General features: G+C 44.8%; 1 protein-coding gene across 6 annotated transcripts; it reads right to left on the bottom strand.

Annotated features, from left to right (window-relative positions):
• Positions 1 to 1036: 1036 nt before the first annotated feature.
• EXD2 (exonuclease 3'-5' domain containing 2) lies at positions 1037 to 11895 on the bottom strand. Of its 6 annotated transcripts, none has more exons than XM_030452439.1 (9): positions 11808 to 11895; positions 10563 to 10593; positions 9078 to 9334; positions 7946 to 8072; positions 6851 to 7164; positions 4311 to 4417; positions 3969 to 4104; positions 2871 to 3227; positions 1037 to 2021 (listed from the first exon to the last, which is right to left on the bottom strand). In XM_030452439.1, exons 3-9 carry the CDS (start codon positions 9290 to 9292, stop codon positions 1805 to 1807), a joined length of 1473 nt encoding a protein of 490 aa, XP_030308299.1. In that variant the 5' UTR covers positions 9293 to 9334; positions 10563 to 10593; positions 11808 to 11895; the 3' UTR covers positions 1037 to 1804. The 6 variants fall into 6 exon arrangements, with proteins under 6 accessions (XP_030308299.1, XP_030308296.1, XP_030308295.1 ...); XM_030452436.1 differs by having other exon boundaries at positions 10185 to 10593; XM_030452435.1 differs by lacking the exon at positions 11808 to 11895 and adding an exon at positions 11581 to 11708 and having other exon boundaries at positions 10185 to 10593.
• Positions 11896 to 17130: the final 5235 nt, after the last annotated feature.

The following is a 17130-nucleotide window of genomic DNA, read 5'->3' on the forward strand; positions in this document are numbered from 1 at the left end:
GTAACTCCTCTGGGATGGCATTAGCATACCATTTCCCCATGGCTCCTACTTATCTCATACAGGCTCTGCTACAAACAGGCTTTTCATCCCTGGTCTGTGAAATTTCTTGAATTATCTGATAGGGGAGAGTTTCAAACATGATCACAGCTGGTCAAGTGTTACAAGAAAAGATGAGTCAACTGTGCTATACGCAGTAATGTGAAGTATGACATGGGTTTCATTGAAACTTTTTTAGAGTGACCTATAAAAGTTGAGCATAGCTTCATCATTCAGGAGAAGCATGCTCATCTCATGCAATCAAAATCATCAAAAGTGATTTGACAGAAAGGGATATGCATTTTTAAAAAGTTATATTTAACTATGGTCTAGTATCAGGCAAAAAACATGAATATTTAAGAAAGTCAGACAGTAGCACATGTTAAAAAACTACAGTAATAATTAGCACACACAAGATTACATTTTCAAAGCATTTTACAAAAACATGAATTAATTAAGCCTCACAAAACCCTTGTGAGGTAGGTAAGTATAATTAGTCCCATTTTAGAGATAGGGAAACAGGCATGGGGAGAGTATGATCTGCTGATCAACACACATCAAAACCAGAGGCAGAACACCAGATTTTCCAGTTTTCTGCCATATGTGGTCTGACCTCTTAAAAAATGCTGGTCTTTAATTAAAATTTCTTCCCTCCCATCCCTTTCAAGACACCTGACCCCATCTCAGCCTGATATATAAAGGTACCCACCAAGAGCTATTAATGATAAAAAAGTAGAAGGCTCTTATAGCAGCCTTCCAGTTCTTGAAAGGGACCTACAGGAAAACTAGGGGGGGACATTTTACAAAGGCATGTAGTGATAGGAGGAGGGGTATTGTTTTTAAAATGAAAGAGGGTAGATGGAAATTAGATATGAGAAAGACATTTTTTACAATGAGGGTAAAACACTGAAACAGGTTGCCCAGGGAAGTTGTGGATGCACCCTGCCTGGAAGTGTTCAAGAGAAGGCTGGATGGAGCTTTCAGCAACCTGGTGTAGTGAGAGGCACCCCTGTTCATGCAACGGGGTTGGAACTAGATGATCTTTAAGGTCCCTTCCAACCCAAATCATTTTATGATTCCAGGATGTAGGAAATAACATTGTTCTTTATAGACTGTGTTGCTGGAAGCTGTTTAAGAAAAGAGTTGGCATGGGTGCTTCCATACTGCCACAGTCAGTGCCATTTCTCATCAGGCTGCTACCACCAGGCAACTCTGAGGCCTACATACAATGTTGATGCAGCTCAGAATCTGGGAAAGAAAAAAAAAAAAAAAAAGGCACCAGGTTTCTTTGCCACTTCCAAAAAAGGAAACTCTCTCTGGCAGGGAGTCTTCTCTGAGAAAAAACTCATATGACCTGCACTGAAAGCAAAGACTTTTGTCAGAAGACTCTCCAGGTACAGCTAAGGGTGCAGATGTATCTGTTGGAAAACCTGGAATTGTTCCTATTTTGTGCTCCATGTTAAGAGAGACAGTCTGGAAACATCAGCCATCCTGGGGAGCAGAAATAACTCTCCATATTCTCTTCCCGAAGACAAGTTCCCTTAGCATCTCACTCTTGCACCGAACTAGTCAGTGACAGACTAGGATTAAAAATTCCAAACCACTTGAAACTTCAAGTCAATGCATTTAACTCTTTAAAATGCCAAACCTGGCAGATCCACTGCTGCCTGTTTGCAAACCCAGGCCCAGACGTTAGTGAAGACAAAAACAGTCTTTCCACCTTCAGTTACACATGTCCATTAGATATCTAGAGCCCAGGAAGTTAGTTTCATGACAACTCGATCTGAAGATCCTCCCCATACTTTCGGATCAGCTTCAGGTGGTTATGGTCCACTGACCACTGCTCTGGGAGATGTTTGGGCTGCATGTTGTCCAAGAAATGTTGCCTCCAGCGTCTCTCCAGCTGCATGAGGGAGCGCAGGCCTCCTTTAGCAAAACACTGTACCACCTTCAGTCCATGTGGCATGTAGCTCTCATTGCAGATCCTGCCAGGACACAAGCAGAGTTTATTTTCACACAAACCCACTGTCTGATTCCAGACAAGCAAGACTGAACAGCAAGACACTGAAGATAGATACTTTCAGCTGCAGAGTTTAATTACAGACACATTGTGACAAGCAGGGAGAGTTTTAAGCTCTGCTTCAACTCAAGACTGCTTTCTGGAACACAGTTACACCAGGGAAGGAGAGGCTCTCACCTACACAACATCCTACTGATGTCACCTGGAGTAAGTGAATTGCCCTGACAACACAGAAAGCTCAAACAGGGAGCCCTGATGACCCAGGCATCATGGAGGTGATTATGAACTGGCCAGAGGATAAGTATTTCTGGCATGTCATGAGATGAGACAGTGACTTGTGCTGAGAAGGCCCCTTTTGTACAACAAACTTTCAAATAATGAGAAGCAATTTGGTCTTTTCACCGATGGGCCCTGCAATCTTGTAGGAAGTCAACAGAAGTGGAAAGCTGCAGTCTGGAGTCCTACATGACTCAAGAGGCTTACGAGGATGGTGAATTGAGACTGCTTGCAGAGCAAAAGCCATCCAGCCCTGGACATGTATGGAGTACGGAGAGAAATGGAATGGAATAATGGGTGGAATGTCATAGTTTGAGTGGAGGAACTAAAGAAGAGGGTCTTAGGACCCTGAAGGATCTCAGAGGGGTGGAACACAGAGAGGTCAATGTGATCTTCAGCTCTGCAAATCCTGCTGGAATTTCCTGTATTTTGCTGCAGTACTATTTACCCAGGGCTCTGTGTGCAGACAACTTTTTGTTAAACTTCTGTGTCAACATATTTTACTAAAATGCTACATCTACTGATGGACTTGTTATACCTGGTTTCCAGACCAGCTGCTTCCTGGAGCATCTCTGGGGTGACTACCTCTGTGTTAAAGAAGTCCTTGACACTCTGCAGAAGTTCTGCCCTTCGGGGGTCAGGCAGGCTGTCTGCATTCAGCAGGGCTCGGGCTCCAGAGCGCACTTGCCTGCGCAGGGGATCCTCCAGCAGCCTCACACCTTCCTCAGAACCCATGGGGGCACCAAACTCCTCTGCCAGCTGCTGCTTGAGATGGTTGTCATAGTAATTGGAGATGGCATGGCAGGATGTGCAGAGCAGAAGCACATCATGGGAGTTGTGATCCTTCATCTGTATGGGGAAGTGTCTTCGGTATTCATGAGGAACAATGTTCTTCCTAAGGAAGACAAACCAGAGAGCTTATTATTTGCCTGGAGCTGCTACTCCTCAGTTCCTCTTCTTCCTCACCCACAAAGGGTCAACTAATACAAAGTCCAAGAAAACAAAGATAACCATGCTCAGGACTCTCAGTATAGCAATAGGTTCTACAATATCTTTTTATTTGTACTTCACATATTTTCTGCATTTCTATTTTTTCTCTTCCAAAAATTCTTTTAAAAAAATGAAACCTGATTCATACTGTAAAAAAAAAATATTAAAAAAAAAAAAACACAAGGCACTGGGAGAAGCATACCTCTCAGCTACATAGCAGCAGCTGCAAAGACAATCTCACCCTTTGTGACCTCATGGGCTTCAGGCTCACCTAAACTTTTAAAAAATATAAGGATTATATACTGGAAGCAATAGTACAGCTGTTTCCAGAAGGGAATGCCATCGGAACAGTGTGTGTTGGCACACTGCTGCCCCCTGTCACTCAAAGTGAAGCACATATATGTTCCAGACACTTTGTTCTCCAAGGACCAACACCCCCTGTTCCTGGAAGAAGATGGAAGGTTGGCCTGCACGTGGGAAACTCTCCCAGACAGAGACTACAGAGAATTCAAACAGCGATGACCCACCCAGGATGTGAACAAGCATGATGTTTCAGGCCACTAAACAAGCTTCTGGATGTCAAACTAGATGCAAACCTCAGTCGTGTTTTAAAAGATGCATTTTTGTTTCATGCCACTAAACTCACCGGATATAGGACTCTCGCTTGCCACATACAACACACAGGTTCTCTTTGACTGTCAGATAATAATCAACTTCAGAGTCAGGACGTCCTGAAGGCTCAAACCTCAGCTTCACAACAAATGGGTCTGTGCTAACTAGGTCTGAAAGGGTAAAGGCAAATAGAGACTATTCAAGGCAAATTTGTATTTGAAAGCGAAAATAACAATGCTAAAACCTAAGAGCCATTATGTAGCGATTGCCCAGCAGTAATTCCATACAAAAAATTTATGCCCAGACACCTAAGAAACAAGGTAGAAAACCCAGAGAGTGCTGTATTTCAAATACCAACAGGAATTGGCATACTTACCTCCAATCCCCTTGTCCAGATACCACTGAGCCTTCTTGCGATCACAAGTGCACAGGGGCTGCCCGTCTGGCGCGTGCAGGAAGCAGTTGTCATACAGTGGAGATTTTCTACAAAACACAGGCAGTACACAGCAACTGAACAGCATGCCAAAAAAACCAGCTCTCTGCAAGCCATGCATTCCACACTGCAATCCATGCAGCCTCCTCCAAATCACAGCAGTGCTCCTAAACACAGGCTTAAGGCTGCTAAGCACTGCATAGGCTGCTGCTAAGGGAAACGGAACACCTGAAACTTCCCAGGGGTTCCCCAAGTGACTGTAAGATATCTCTGCTGTCCAGAATTTTAACTGTGAATCCCAGTTTTCAAGAAATGCCATAAATTCTGACAAAAAAAAAATTATGTTAGAAACAAAAAAAATACCTCAAGTCAAGATGGGTGAATAATAAAAATAACTAAAGTCAAGAGTTAAGGGTGAGCTAAAAGAGAGTGTCAACTTACAGGGAAGGCAGTTTCAAGGATCAGCTTCCTAAGCCCATATTTTAATGTCTTGTTAAGACCACTTCCCTAAAACATAATGTGAAAAGCAATAACTTCATTCACCCAGGAAAAATACTGCAAAAAAGGTCTTGGAGCACTGGGAACCCAAACCACTGAGTCTATGGGAACAATGGAGCCGAGCCGTGAAACACAGGCATCCACTCTTAGTCTGTGAAGTCCTGCTTCACTGATTGCTGGAGGTTTGTGGCAGTGTGTGGAAGGGCTCTGGTTGGAAGAAAATGTTTCCTTACTCTACCAATCCTCTTCAAATAAAACTGAAGAGTAGAGTAGGCTGGGTTCAGCAAGCACCTGGGACAAACTGCCCAGGGATACAGACGTGTCACAAAACCCTATGGAAAAGTTTCCTTTCTTTCCAGCAAGATCATAGCAATACACACTCAGCGTGGCTCTACCAGCTAAAAAGGTTGATTCACAGGATATCTAATCTGACAACTTGATTTCCTCTGAGGTCCAAGTGTCGACAAATGCCAACAACAAAAAATTATACAGGAGGCCCACTGAGCATCAACAGTTAAGCTCAATCACAATGATAATTTGAGTTCTTCCAACTCTAAATGAATAAACATTAAAGCTAAGCAGGCTTAAAGAAAGGAAAAGTGGAAAAGAACTTTTAAAATCACATCTTATTATAATAAGTCTTATTACAGACCAGAGACAGACTGCTGGAGATACTATAAAAACTGGTGAGTCTGCAGATTTCTCATTAATTCAAGTGCAGTTAAAACCAATGAATAAACAAATATGGGGAAATCTCACTTTAGCTTGAAATGTCATTTTGTTTAAACTTTAAAATTTTAATCTTCCCATGAGGTGAAGTTTTTCTGTTTTATATGACACAGGCTCCAACTGAAAAAAAACTTGAAAATCTGAAGAGATTTGCTGTGTACAACACAATACCATTAATGACTGCTAATGAAATCAATATTATTGACTGCATTAAAACGTCTTCATTGCCAATCCAATGCAAGTGGAGAAAACAAATACTGAAATGACTGGTTTTCTTTCCAAATGGCAATTACAGTCAATTTCAGTTCCTACATCCACGTGATCCAAACAAGCCCAGATATACTAGCTCTCCACAGCTTCCACTGCATTGAGGTCAAAGAGACTACTTCAACTTGTTTTATTTCAGGAACAACCAAACTTTCATCAGCAAAAGGCACTAAGGATTTAAGATTTGCTCCATAAAAATCACCTGTGGAATGGAGATCTTAAATTCAGCCACAGCTGGCCCTGCAAGGTTGAAGTAGTACCATTCCCTCCTCTCTCCTCTTGGCCAACACACAAGAGCAGTGCTGTTCCTTCCTCTGTCTTCTGGCACCTCACAGAACCTCTCTCTCCCCTCCTAACCTTAGCTTTCAGCTCTGCATCCCTGTGCATCCCTGTGGACACAGTGACCTAGGGGACCAGCACAAAGATCCTGCTAACAGGACAAGCCTGTGCACTTGCCACTTTTTCCCTCGAGATGGGGCACAGCTGTTTAGGCAGAAAATCCTGGACAGCCAGCTGCTTCCTGCTGGGAATCAAGCATTGGAATGATCAAACATTGGAATGGACTGCCCACTGAAGTAGTGGATTCTCCTTCCCTGGAGATATTTAAAAAGAGACTGGATGTGGCACTCAGTGCCATGGTCTAGCAACCGCAACGGTGGTTCAAGGGTTGGACTTGATGATCTCTGAGGTCCCTTCCAACCCAGCCAATTCTATGATTCTATGAATCTGCTCTCCACCTAATGCCTCCATATAAGAAGGAAGGACAAAAGCTGAAGACAGCTCCTCAACCTTCTCGTGATCTGGTACAGATCTAAGTGCTGCCCCCACTTTCAAAACTAGAAGCAAATGGGTAAAACAGAAGCAGGATCTGGCTCGCATGATTATTAGGTCCCGTGTTTCCTTTCCTAGCCCAAATTTTCCATTTTGGTTAATGTGAAGAGCATGACACATCATTCCCATCTGTGGTGCAAGGAGTAAAATGTGCTCACCTTGCAGAGTACCCCACACCCAGAGGCTTTCGTTTCTGCTTCCGAGGATCTTTCACTGTCTGACTGCCAGAGGGATGGGCATTCACCGGAGATTTCCGAGTCTTTGTTTTCTGAGGGGAGCAGCCCTCTCCACTCTTCTCCTCTCCTGTGCTGCCACTCCTTCTTCCTCTAAATGGGATATCCACCAAGCCCCGGCATTTACCCAGGGCTTTTTCCCAAGCAGCGACTTCAGATGAAGCAGGAAGGCTGACAAATCCCAGAAAATGGAGGAAGAGAGCCACTGAGACCTGAGCATCCCTAGCAGCATAGAGAACCTGCAGAAAAGCATAGACATTGAGATACTGTCATATAGCAAACATTCCCAAACATTACCAGTCTTTAGCAGTTGGTCCAGTAAAGCCAGAAGCTGGATTTATTCCCTTTTGAAGTTTACACAAAGTTCTGACATTTGTGTGACACTTTCATAACATTACCACACGCCACATTTTTAGCGTCAGTAAGACCCGAAACACTCATGGGTGCCTGCGAAAACTACCAGGGACTGAAGAAAATTCAGGTCAACCAGGCTTCAAACACATTCTTGCCCCACCATTCCCTCCCTAACTAAAAAAAGCTCCTTTCTGACAGGCTGGCTGTGAATATTCAGTGTGATTATTTATCCTGCCACTCCCTCTACCGGTCACTGATTTATAGGCACCTGCAGCATGACACTGATGGAAGTGAGCAATCAGGGCAACTGCAATCATGTAAAGATGGTGAAGAAGGTTTCAAAGCCCTTTCTCTTACATTGCACTGACTGATACAGATTGGGGAAAAAAATCCCACAACACCAAAAAAGTGTGGGTTTGGGTGCACAACCACTTCTTCAAATAATCTGTCCTTACAGACCTTCCAGAATTGAAGGAAAACAAGGGTCAAGAATCCAGAAAATTTTCTTAATGGAAAAGGAGCAAAACACAGGCACTTAGTCTGAAATTAATTACAGACCACAGAGGTAACTCAAAGAAAGCTCAAATCTCCCTACAGTAATATTTCTTCTCTAGTAAGAAGGTTTTTTTTTCTCTGAAAATGCTAAAGTTGAAGTGGAAGACGCACCTGATCTTGTGTCAGCTCTTCTGCTTCCCAATTGCTGCAACGCACATGAGGAGACTTGTCAAGTGGGCAGTTCAGGACTTTTTCAGCTAAAGACTTAAGGCTAAGGCAGTTGTGAAGTAGATCCTTCCTTTAGTTTAACAAAGAAAGTGAAGAGAAAAAAATATTAAAAATGAAACTCCACACCCATGCAAATCTGGGTGGCCTCACACACCCTAACCCACCAGAACACAATGCATGACTCCCACTCAAACAGCACACAGCTGCCTGCCAGCTTTACAGACCCTCTCCACCCCCCACCTCCCAGCTAAAACGTCCTTTTCTAGGTTTAGTAACAACCCAGTGCTTGCAATATGCAAAACAGGCAAAGCTGGGAGGTGGTAACATTTCAGGCTCTGGTGTCTGACTCTTAACTACCACTTCTGAACTAAAGAGGTCTACCAAAGAGTGATGGAACACCTGCCCCAAGGATTCATGAGAAGCATGAGCATCAGGAATGACTCAGAGGAATCCTGGTCACTAGAGACAACCAGTTCATCCTCATTGATAAAAAGGCACCAAAGGTCAGCAAATCCTTGTCCTAGATCCCTAACACACCCAGGCATACACATACTGTAAATGAAGAATATTCCCAAGTGAAACATTTTATTTTAGGAAGAATGGAGGCAGAGAAAATGGCATCTTAATGTATTCAGTCCTTTAATAGAAGCATTGCTATTAGAAGAGAAAACTGGAGATGGTGTATTTTAGTAATTTTTCAAGAAATCCTGGAATTCAACAGTTCTGGTTATTTACCCCATACTTCTAGGCAGCACATTCAAACATCTGTTTGGCAGGGTGACCACTGTCTACACCACTGTTCCTGGACATCTTGTAAGCTGAAGCATGACACTCAGAAGAGTATGTATGGGTATTGCATGAGAAGGAACAATTAACATTTCCATTAACACCATTTATCAAAAGCATGACATGTTCTTGGGCTGCATCTGTCAATGCCCATGCTCTGAAACCACCCCGAGAACTCCAGGCCTACCTGCCTGGTCTCATGCAGCATGTAGCAATGCAAATTACTTTTTAAATATTTCCAACTCAAATGATGCCTGAAATAGAGCTGCCTCTGTCTTCAGACACTCACTGCTGTCTCATGGCTAAATAGCGGAGATCCACACTCCCTTTGACAGGAAGATCATAATCATGAAGCAACTTGCAAGCATCTTCCCAGCATCCTACCCCAACTTTCAACACAGCACTATCTGCCATGATGTCCAGCAAGGTCTTTGGGATAGTCCGTCCACTGGCTACAAGCCTGGGCAACCGAACAAGAATGCAGAGGCCACTGGAAGAAGCCATCTGTAGGAGGGATACAGGATTTGCCTTTCCCTCCACAGATACCTGGAATAAAGACAAAAATCAGGGTCTGGGTTATGGTAATACTTGCATAAGAGGCCACCAGAGACATGAAATCCCTATCAGTTTATACAGCCTTCCATGTCTAAATTTTTGCTGTAAATTATGTGACCTGTTTCACAGTATTACTGTCCCCAAGCTGCTGCTTGCCACCCTCCTACAAGCGAAACCTTCCCTCTTTCACCCTCACCCCTCACAGCTCAGCCCGTGAGAGAAATCAGACACATTTCTCAGTCCACACCAGCACAAAGCCACCCTCTACATAAATGTTTTTGGCAAACACCTTGTTTAACTGTGGTTTATACTACTGATTGTGAGGTGAATACATTTCCAGCCAAAATCATGGCAAAGTCAGACTTTATAAAGAACTCAAAGCCTGTTTTGAGATTTCACACAGGCAAATGTACCAGTGGAAGAGGAACTTTCCTTTTGGTAGCCTCAGTGAGTTATATCTACATACCAGTATTATCCTGCTTTTGGGGTTTATTATCCTTAAGAAATTTTTTCCTAAATATGAAGCTGGATTTAAAACAGTGTAAACTGAAGCTACTTCTAGTAAATCACCTTTAAAGAGACATTATGCAAAACATATAATGCTACATTTAGCCATACAATTATCACTACATTTAGTATAATTAATTTATCACCAGTTAGTGAACTATAAACTTAAGAGTCAGCACCCTTAAATGTGAGAACTGTCGTGACAGGTAATCACACGGGCTGTTTCAGTAGTCAGTCCTGTTGTAACCATTCAGGCAAAGGAATCATTACTCCCCAGACAATGTCCCATTGTAATTTGCAGTCTAAAGGAGAAAGGTGCTTCCTGATCACTCACCCACTCACAATCAATTCCAAGCACTGGCCACTTCTCCAGGTCCTTCTTCAGCAAAGGTTCAACACGATCCCACTCCTCCTGCTCTGAAACTATTACTATGTCTGCACCAAGGGTCCTCTCTACCCAGGAAAAGGTGGGAGATCTGAAGAAGGAAAGCACCTCCTTATCCTCTGCCTTAATCAGTTTCTCATCTCCCAGATTTCTGACTGCTACTTCTTGCTGACTACTACAGCATGCTTTTCCTTTCCGACGCTGGGCTGCTTTCCACAAAACCAGGCCCCCCACTGCAATACCCATGAGGGTTGCCACAGTAATTGTCACTGCTGTTTGCTTGGGCATTTTCTTTATCCCCTCTTCTTCCCCCTTCACTTCACTCACTGAAAACGGAATTGTAGGATTTTATCATGGCCTGCAAAGAAAAAGGAGAGAAGTGGGAATTAAAGACAACTTAATTAAATGCATTTGGGGGTATTAAATACACCCATGGGTGCCATATCAAGGTTCTAGCCACAACTTGCAATCCCGACAGAACAAGGACTGGGTCTACAGACTGGGGATCAGGGAACAGACTGATGCAGGGGTGGTCTGGGCAATTACAGCAGACTGGATGCTGCTGATGAACACACCACCAGAAACCTTGAAGGGAATCCACTGATTTATACTGGGGCAGATAGATGCCTCCACAAAAAAAAAAAAAAAAAAAAAAGGCTACTATTAGCATCTTTTAGCTTAGACTAGAACCAGAGTAAACAAGATTAAGCATGAATAAGCATACGTATGCATGCATTACTAAATAACAGGCATTGCCCCTTACATTCACATCCATACTAAAATGGCTCTTTAGGCATTAAAAAGCCCTGGATTAACAGCATCTATTTATGGGATAATTTTCCCTCTGCCATATAAAAGCTTAGCTCCCCTTCAGTAAACAAATAGGTCCTGCTGGTGCATCCCCATCTCCCTGACCCACTGCCTTATTTTTTTAAAAGTTCACCCCTACACGTTCCTCGACAGAAGAAGCTGTGGTGGGTGCTACCCTGAGACACCCTCAGCCGCCCTCAGGGCACGGGCGGATGCCTGAGCGCTTGTGAGCCGGGCGGTACCGCAGGGACAGAAGGCCGTGAGCCTCGGGGACACCCACACCCGCGGCCTCTCCCCTCGCTCCAACGCGAGCCCAAGGCCCTTCGATCCCCGCTTGTGCAGATTCTCCCTTCCCGCCCCTGCCCGGCGGGAGAAGCCCCGAGGACACAGCCCCACAGCCGCCTCTCCGCCCCACGGGCAGCGGGGCGGCCAGGCCCGGCGGGCCGGGGACCCGAGCTGGGCCCCCCCGGCACAAGCGAACCAAGCTTCTCTGTGCCAGCCCGCAGGGACGGGGCAGGGAGGGCGGAGGCCCTACCCGCTTGATCGGGACTTCACCGGGAAGAGGCCCGGGCACCGCCCCCCATGGCGGGCAGGCGGGAAGCACGGAGGGCCCGGCCGAAGGAGCCCAGGGCCCACCGGCCTGCGCAACCGGGGAACTTGCAGGTGCGGCCCGGCCCCGAGATGCAGCAGCGATCTCTCCCCTCCCATCCCCTCCCGGCCAAGCCGCCGCCCGACCCACGGGCGCCCCGCCGGGGCACTCACCTGCCGCCCACTACCTGCGTCCCCGCGGAACCGTTGCCTCCGGCAGCAGGAACCGACGGCGGAGTGGTCGCCGCGCACACCGGGAGGCTTAGAGCAACGGACGCTTCCTCTTTCCCGGCAGTGGGAACGAGCTGCGGGCGCCGCCATGTTGTACGGCATGTGCTGGCTGGGCAGCTGAGGTCGGGTGCGAGGCCGCTCTCGGTATCGGTCCGTACCGGCCCGCAGCACCGGCTGTCCGCGGGCTGCCGTGTCCGGATCCTCTGCGGGAGCCCGGTGCTGCCTCCTCGGTCACTTCGGACCCCCGGTCCGCCTGCGTGGCTGTCTCCCGGGTTGGACAAATCGAGCGGGAAGGGTGAGGAGCGAGTGATGGTGGCAGAGCTGAGTGTGGGGAACAAGTGTGAGCGTCAGGGCCGTGACGTCAGAGCCGTGACGTCAGAGCACAGGGACAGTGACTGCGCAGGCAGCTGCCGTGCTCAGGGTTATCACCATCAAGTCTTGAGGCCAAGGCTGTCAAAAAGCAAACAAGTTTCCAGGCCAAATTCCATTGCAACTGAAGGGAGCCGGAGCACCCAGCTCCTTCACAATGCCCGCAGTTTCCCAACCTTTGTGCTGTGGGAACGCCAGCGAGCTGCAGCTCTTTGAAGGAGCCACTGGGACTGTGGAAAACATTGCTTTAAATTGCTTTGGCAATTATTTATCATTACTGTTTCATTAAAGCTGTGTAGTTTAGTTTCCAACCCATAAGTCTCTCTCCCTTATTTTCTCTCCTTCTGTTATCAGGGAGGAGAGGGGCATTAATAGAGAGTATCTGATATTTGGTTTAACTGCTGAGCCAGTGTTAAACCGTGACAAATTTATCATTACTAAATATATACAAATATACAGGAAAATTGATAACCACATTCCTACCCCCTCTCCCCCAATAACTCTCACATTGTCATGGAGGCTTTAGGGCAGCCCTGGGAAAGTCCAGGCTTGACTCCTGGAGTCAGCAGCAATAGGGAGCTGGAGGCAGGAACACACAGATCCAGGCTGGGATGGATCAGGACCACAGGCAGAGGAACGGACGGAATCCTCCCAGGATGCTGGGTGGAGGAAGGGAAGCAGGAAGGGGTTTGACCCTCGTGATCCCTCAATTTTATACTGAGTATGACATGTATGGGATGGAATACTCTGGTCAATTTTGGCCATTTATCTTGTCCATTCCTCCCCAAAGGAGGGCTCCAGGTGTTACCTCTTTACTCCTTTTCTCCTTCTGGAGGGCAAAATATTCCTCAGAACTGAGCAGTGTCCTTGGCTCTGCACACCAGTCTCTATCTGTAACTATAAACATCGAGAGTTATCAGTCCTAGAAGCAGATACTGTCTGAGAAACTTGCTGTTAATTTCAGCAAGTGCGGCTACTTACAAGGCACTTAGCTGAAAGCAAAAGTACAAGACAGAAAATCACCTTTATCCTGGCCCAAACCAAGATATTCCACCCCGTATTCCATACCATTTGCGTCATGCTCCAATCATTACTATCACTTCTCCCTAAATACACCTATACACAAATTATTACTATCTCTCTATACTAAAATCCCCTAAACAATTCAGTCTATGATTGCAGATGTTCATCTATTGTGGACACGCTCTTAAAACAAGGAACAATTGTCACAGTTCATGTCCATGGTCCACATGTTGCAGGTTGCAGATGGTAACTTTAAGGAAGTTACTGGATGCCAGTTGATGAACCTAGTTGATGAACCTGGTTTCATCACCACATCATCCTGAAAAACACTCACAGAACACTGTTAGTTTATGCAGTAATTAACATAACAGTAGTTAATGTGGGATGCAAATTCATGACTCCCCGAAATTCCATGCTCTACTGATAAAGCTAGACAAGCAAAAATTAACTATTCTCACCCAGTGTTAGATTTCCTTGTGGTACACATTGTACTTCTCCATCTTCCATCATCACCCACCAAGTGTGTCCAGGCCCTTAAGTAAAAGCAGCCCCATGAATGGGTTTGCCTTTGCCCGAGGCAGGATAAACCCAAACTGTTTTCCCTAGCAGATTCTTTTCATGCACCACAGGCACTTTGTCCCCATCTACTGTGTGTAGAAGATCTGACTGAGCAAGACCAGCTCAATTGATGGAACCCCTGGTGTTAACTAACCAGGTAGCTTTTGCCAAGTGCTTGTCCCAGTTTTTAAAGGTTCCACTACCCATTGCCTTTAAGGTACCTTTTAACAGTCCATTGTACCTTTCAATTTTACCTGAGGCTGGTGCATGATAGGGGATATGGTATAACCACTCAGTACCATGTTCCTTGGCCCAGTTACTTATAAGACTACTTCTGAAATTAGTTCCATTGCATGACTCAGTTCTTTTGGGTGTACCATGTTTCCACAAGACTTGTTTCTCTAGGCCCAGGATGGTGTTCCGGGCTCTGGCATGAGGCACAGGATATGTTTCCAACCATCTTGTACTTGCTTGCCGAAATGATCCTTCTGCAGGTGTCAAATTTCATTTTTTCACTTTGCCACTTGTCATGCGATCATCAAGTCAGGAGGATCTTCCTAGCAGAGACTTGGTGTAGAGCAGACAGATTGTCTGGGGGGTGCAACAAAGCAGCTTATGGCTATCATGAGGGAAAATCTCTGTAGAAGCAGTATTTTTTTCTGTCTGTAGGTGAATGCTTGCTTACCCCAACCACACACTTTTTTTTTTTCTTTTAAACTCGGGAATGAGGTAGGGACAAATTGATAGCAAACACGGAACACAGTTGGTTTCCAGAATGCTTCTCTGAGCAAGTATGGTCCTCTCCCAATCAGAAATAAGATGACCAGGCCATCAAAGCTTAAAGAGTTGCTTGTTCTAAGCCAGGATGGTGCAATCATATCAGGTCTTGCTGGTGATGTGGTCACATCACAGAATCACCAAATAGTCATGGTTGGAAAGGACCTCTGACGTCACTGAGTCCAACCAGGGAAGTTTGTTTTCCACTGGCTTGTGTCTATATTTTGAGCATAAAAATACTTTATACCTGAAAGCTACAGCTTCTGTATAGTAAGTCTTTCTGCAAAGACCCCCAACCTTGTTCTACAGTGGAGAAATTTTTATCCATTTTTATATTTACCCACTGGGGGTTACAAAGCAGTGCAACCTCACACACTGCAGTACCTTGCACATCTTTTCTCTGTTTCATTCTCCTCTACAGCTGTAGCCCAGCCATAGCTTCTCCATCCATTCCCTGTGTCCCTATGCACCAGACACAGCTGACCAGTAGAAATGGAGGTGACCTGGCAGAAGCCAGCACCGCTTGGACCGCTCAGAAGCTCATCATATGACTCATGCTCAGGAGGAAAGTGTACATTTGGGAGAAAAAGCTGGAGAGGTCTGGCTGTAACTGAGCTCCCACAGTCAGATGGACTTGCTCTCTCTCCTGTCTCTCCCTTTTTCCTTAATCCCCCTGTGATGTATAGTGCTGTGTTCTACATGGTCATAGTGATGTAGCATAAACCTGGATGGCCACTAGGAAGGGTAGTCCCACATTTCCTGTTCAACCTGACTGATTGCTTGCTCCAGCACCAGCATTTCTGTAATGACAGAGTCAGAATAAAGGAGTAAACTAGTTCAAGGGAAAAAGCTAACATCTGGGGACACTGCAGACCTATTTCAAGGCCCAAGTTATTAGAAGGAGACCCAAGAAGCTGATGTAGCTGTGCTCCAGGATCCAGCTGCCCTGCTACAGGGTAGGCAAGGCACAAGAGAACTCTGAGTTTTTAAGATGAGCTCATGATTGTGACCAAACCTGAACAGGTTGTTCAAAGCTAGACTCATTTGAAATAAACTGTCATCCACCTAAAAATCTAAAATAGTCCAATTATTCCTTCTACAAATAATTTATTTTCATTTCTAAGGTAATGGGAGCTTATGTGCAGTTACAAAAGAGAGGAAAATCATAAAACGCCCCAGCATTTATTGCACAAGGAAAGTCTCACAGAAAATGTGCTATATAATAAAACCCCCAAGTCTAGCTTTTCTACAATAACAGTATTGTATCCTTGGCTGCATGTAAAGCCCTTATTTTTCATGGCATCACTGTTATACGAAGAGTCCTGTAAACCAGAAGTCTGTTTAACAGCTTGTCTTACAACCAACATAACCATTTACTCAAGTATAAAGGTTAAATTAAAAATAAATGAAAGCAACTGATGCATGAGTGCACTCTGGAAAAAAACCAAAAACCCAAAGTTTCCAAGGCCTGTTGCAGCAGATAATGGGAAGCCTTTACACTGTAAACAGCAAGAACTACTTTTCTTTCTCTGTACAGCCTGCTCTGAGATTTCTGCAGAGGTATCTGTCAAAAGACTCATTTTATCCTGATTTTCTAAAGGTAAGAAGTCTTATGCAATTATACTCTTTTGGTGTTTTTGCCCATGTGTCCCCTTCCTTCCCTCCTTTCCTTGCCAAAAAAAAAAAAAAATCCCCCAAAAGTTGTTTAAGCCATTGCCCAATTCCATCTAAATTTGTATAAAGATAACTTATGTAAAATGCAAAGCCACATCAATGAAACAGATCCTAATAAAGCTGTCACTGATGAAATGGAAGCACATGCAGACACTGCTCAATATACATATGAGAATCCACACAGCAGTGCCACATCAGGACGAGTCCATAGAAAACCAGGCTTTACTTGTTCTGATGATCACAGGAAAAAAAAATTCATAATCACATTAGCTTATCCTCTAACAAGAAGAAGACAAGGCTAAATGACTTAGTGTTTGAAGGAAAATCAATGATTATGGAGTATCAAAGGAAAGAGGCTCCAGTCAAGACTTAAATTGCTGTTAGCAGACAATGAGCAGAGAGCTGTGTGTAGTCCTCACTAGCTCATTAGTAACACTCTATCTGCAGCTCCATCCCAAGCTACACAAGAAAGCCAAAGTCACATTTCAACTCCTAACATAATTTATCTGCCTTGTGTCAATGCTGGTAAACCCATGACTGCTTATTCATATAAGTAATTTTGAGCAGGGTTTGTTTTAATAGGGCAGATACCAGGGAGGCAGTAGGACTGCTTCTTTCATCAAAAAGTCAGAATTTGAGATCTGTTTCACTCAACTGTGAAGCCACATCCTAGAGGTGGAGTTCCACACTGCATCAAGGTGGACAGAAGGTTTAGCTGCAGTTGAAAAGGCAATTCTGCTTTCCCCTTTCTACCTGTCATCCTGCTACTGTCTCAGTCTGCAAAACCTAGTGCCAGTTTGATTCAAGGAATTAAGAGAGCAGAAAGATAGCACAGAAGAAGAAGAAGAAAAAAGTTTTCTTCTAG

The sequence above is a fragment of the Calypte anna genome, chromosome 5A, assembly GCF_003957555.1.
Source record: "Calypte anna isolate BGI_N300 chromosome 5A, bCalAnn1_v1.p, whole genome shotgun sequence".
NCBI classification, from domain to species: Eukaryota; Metazoa; Chordata; class Aves; order Apodiformes; family Trochilidae; genus Calypte; species Calypte anna.

Coding starts and splice junctions, on each gene's coding strand:
- EXD2 (XM_030452436.1), bottom strand. CDS start 10,523: ATGCCCAAGCAAACAGCAGTGACAATTACTGTGGCAACCCTCATGGGT. Junction 9,335..10,184: donor TTGGAATTGATTGTGAGTGG/GTGAGTGATCAG, acceptor TCTTTATTCCAG/GTATCTGTGGAGGGAAAGGC. Junction 8,073..9,077: donor TATTTAGCCATGAGACAGCA/GTGAGTGTCTGA, acceptor GTTAAACTAAAG/GAAGGATCTACTTCACAACT.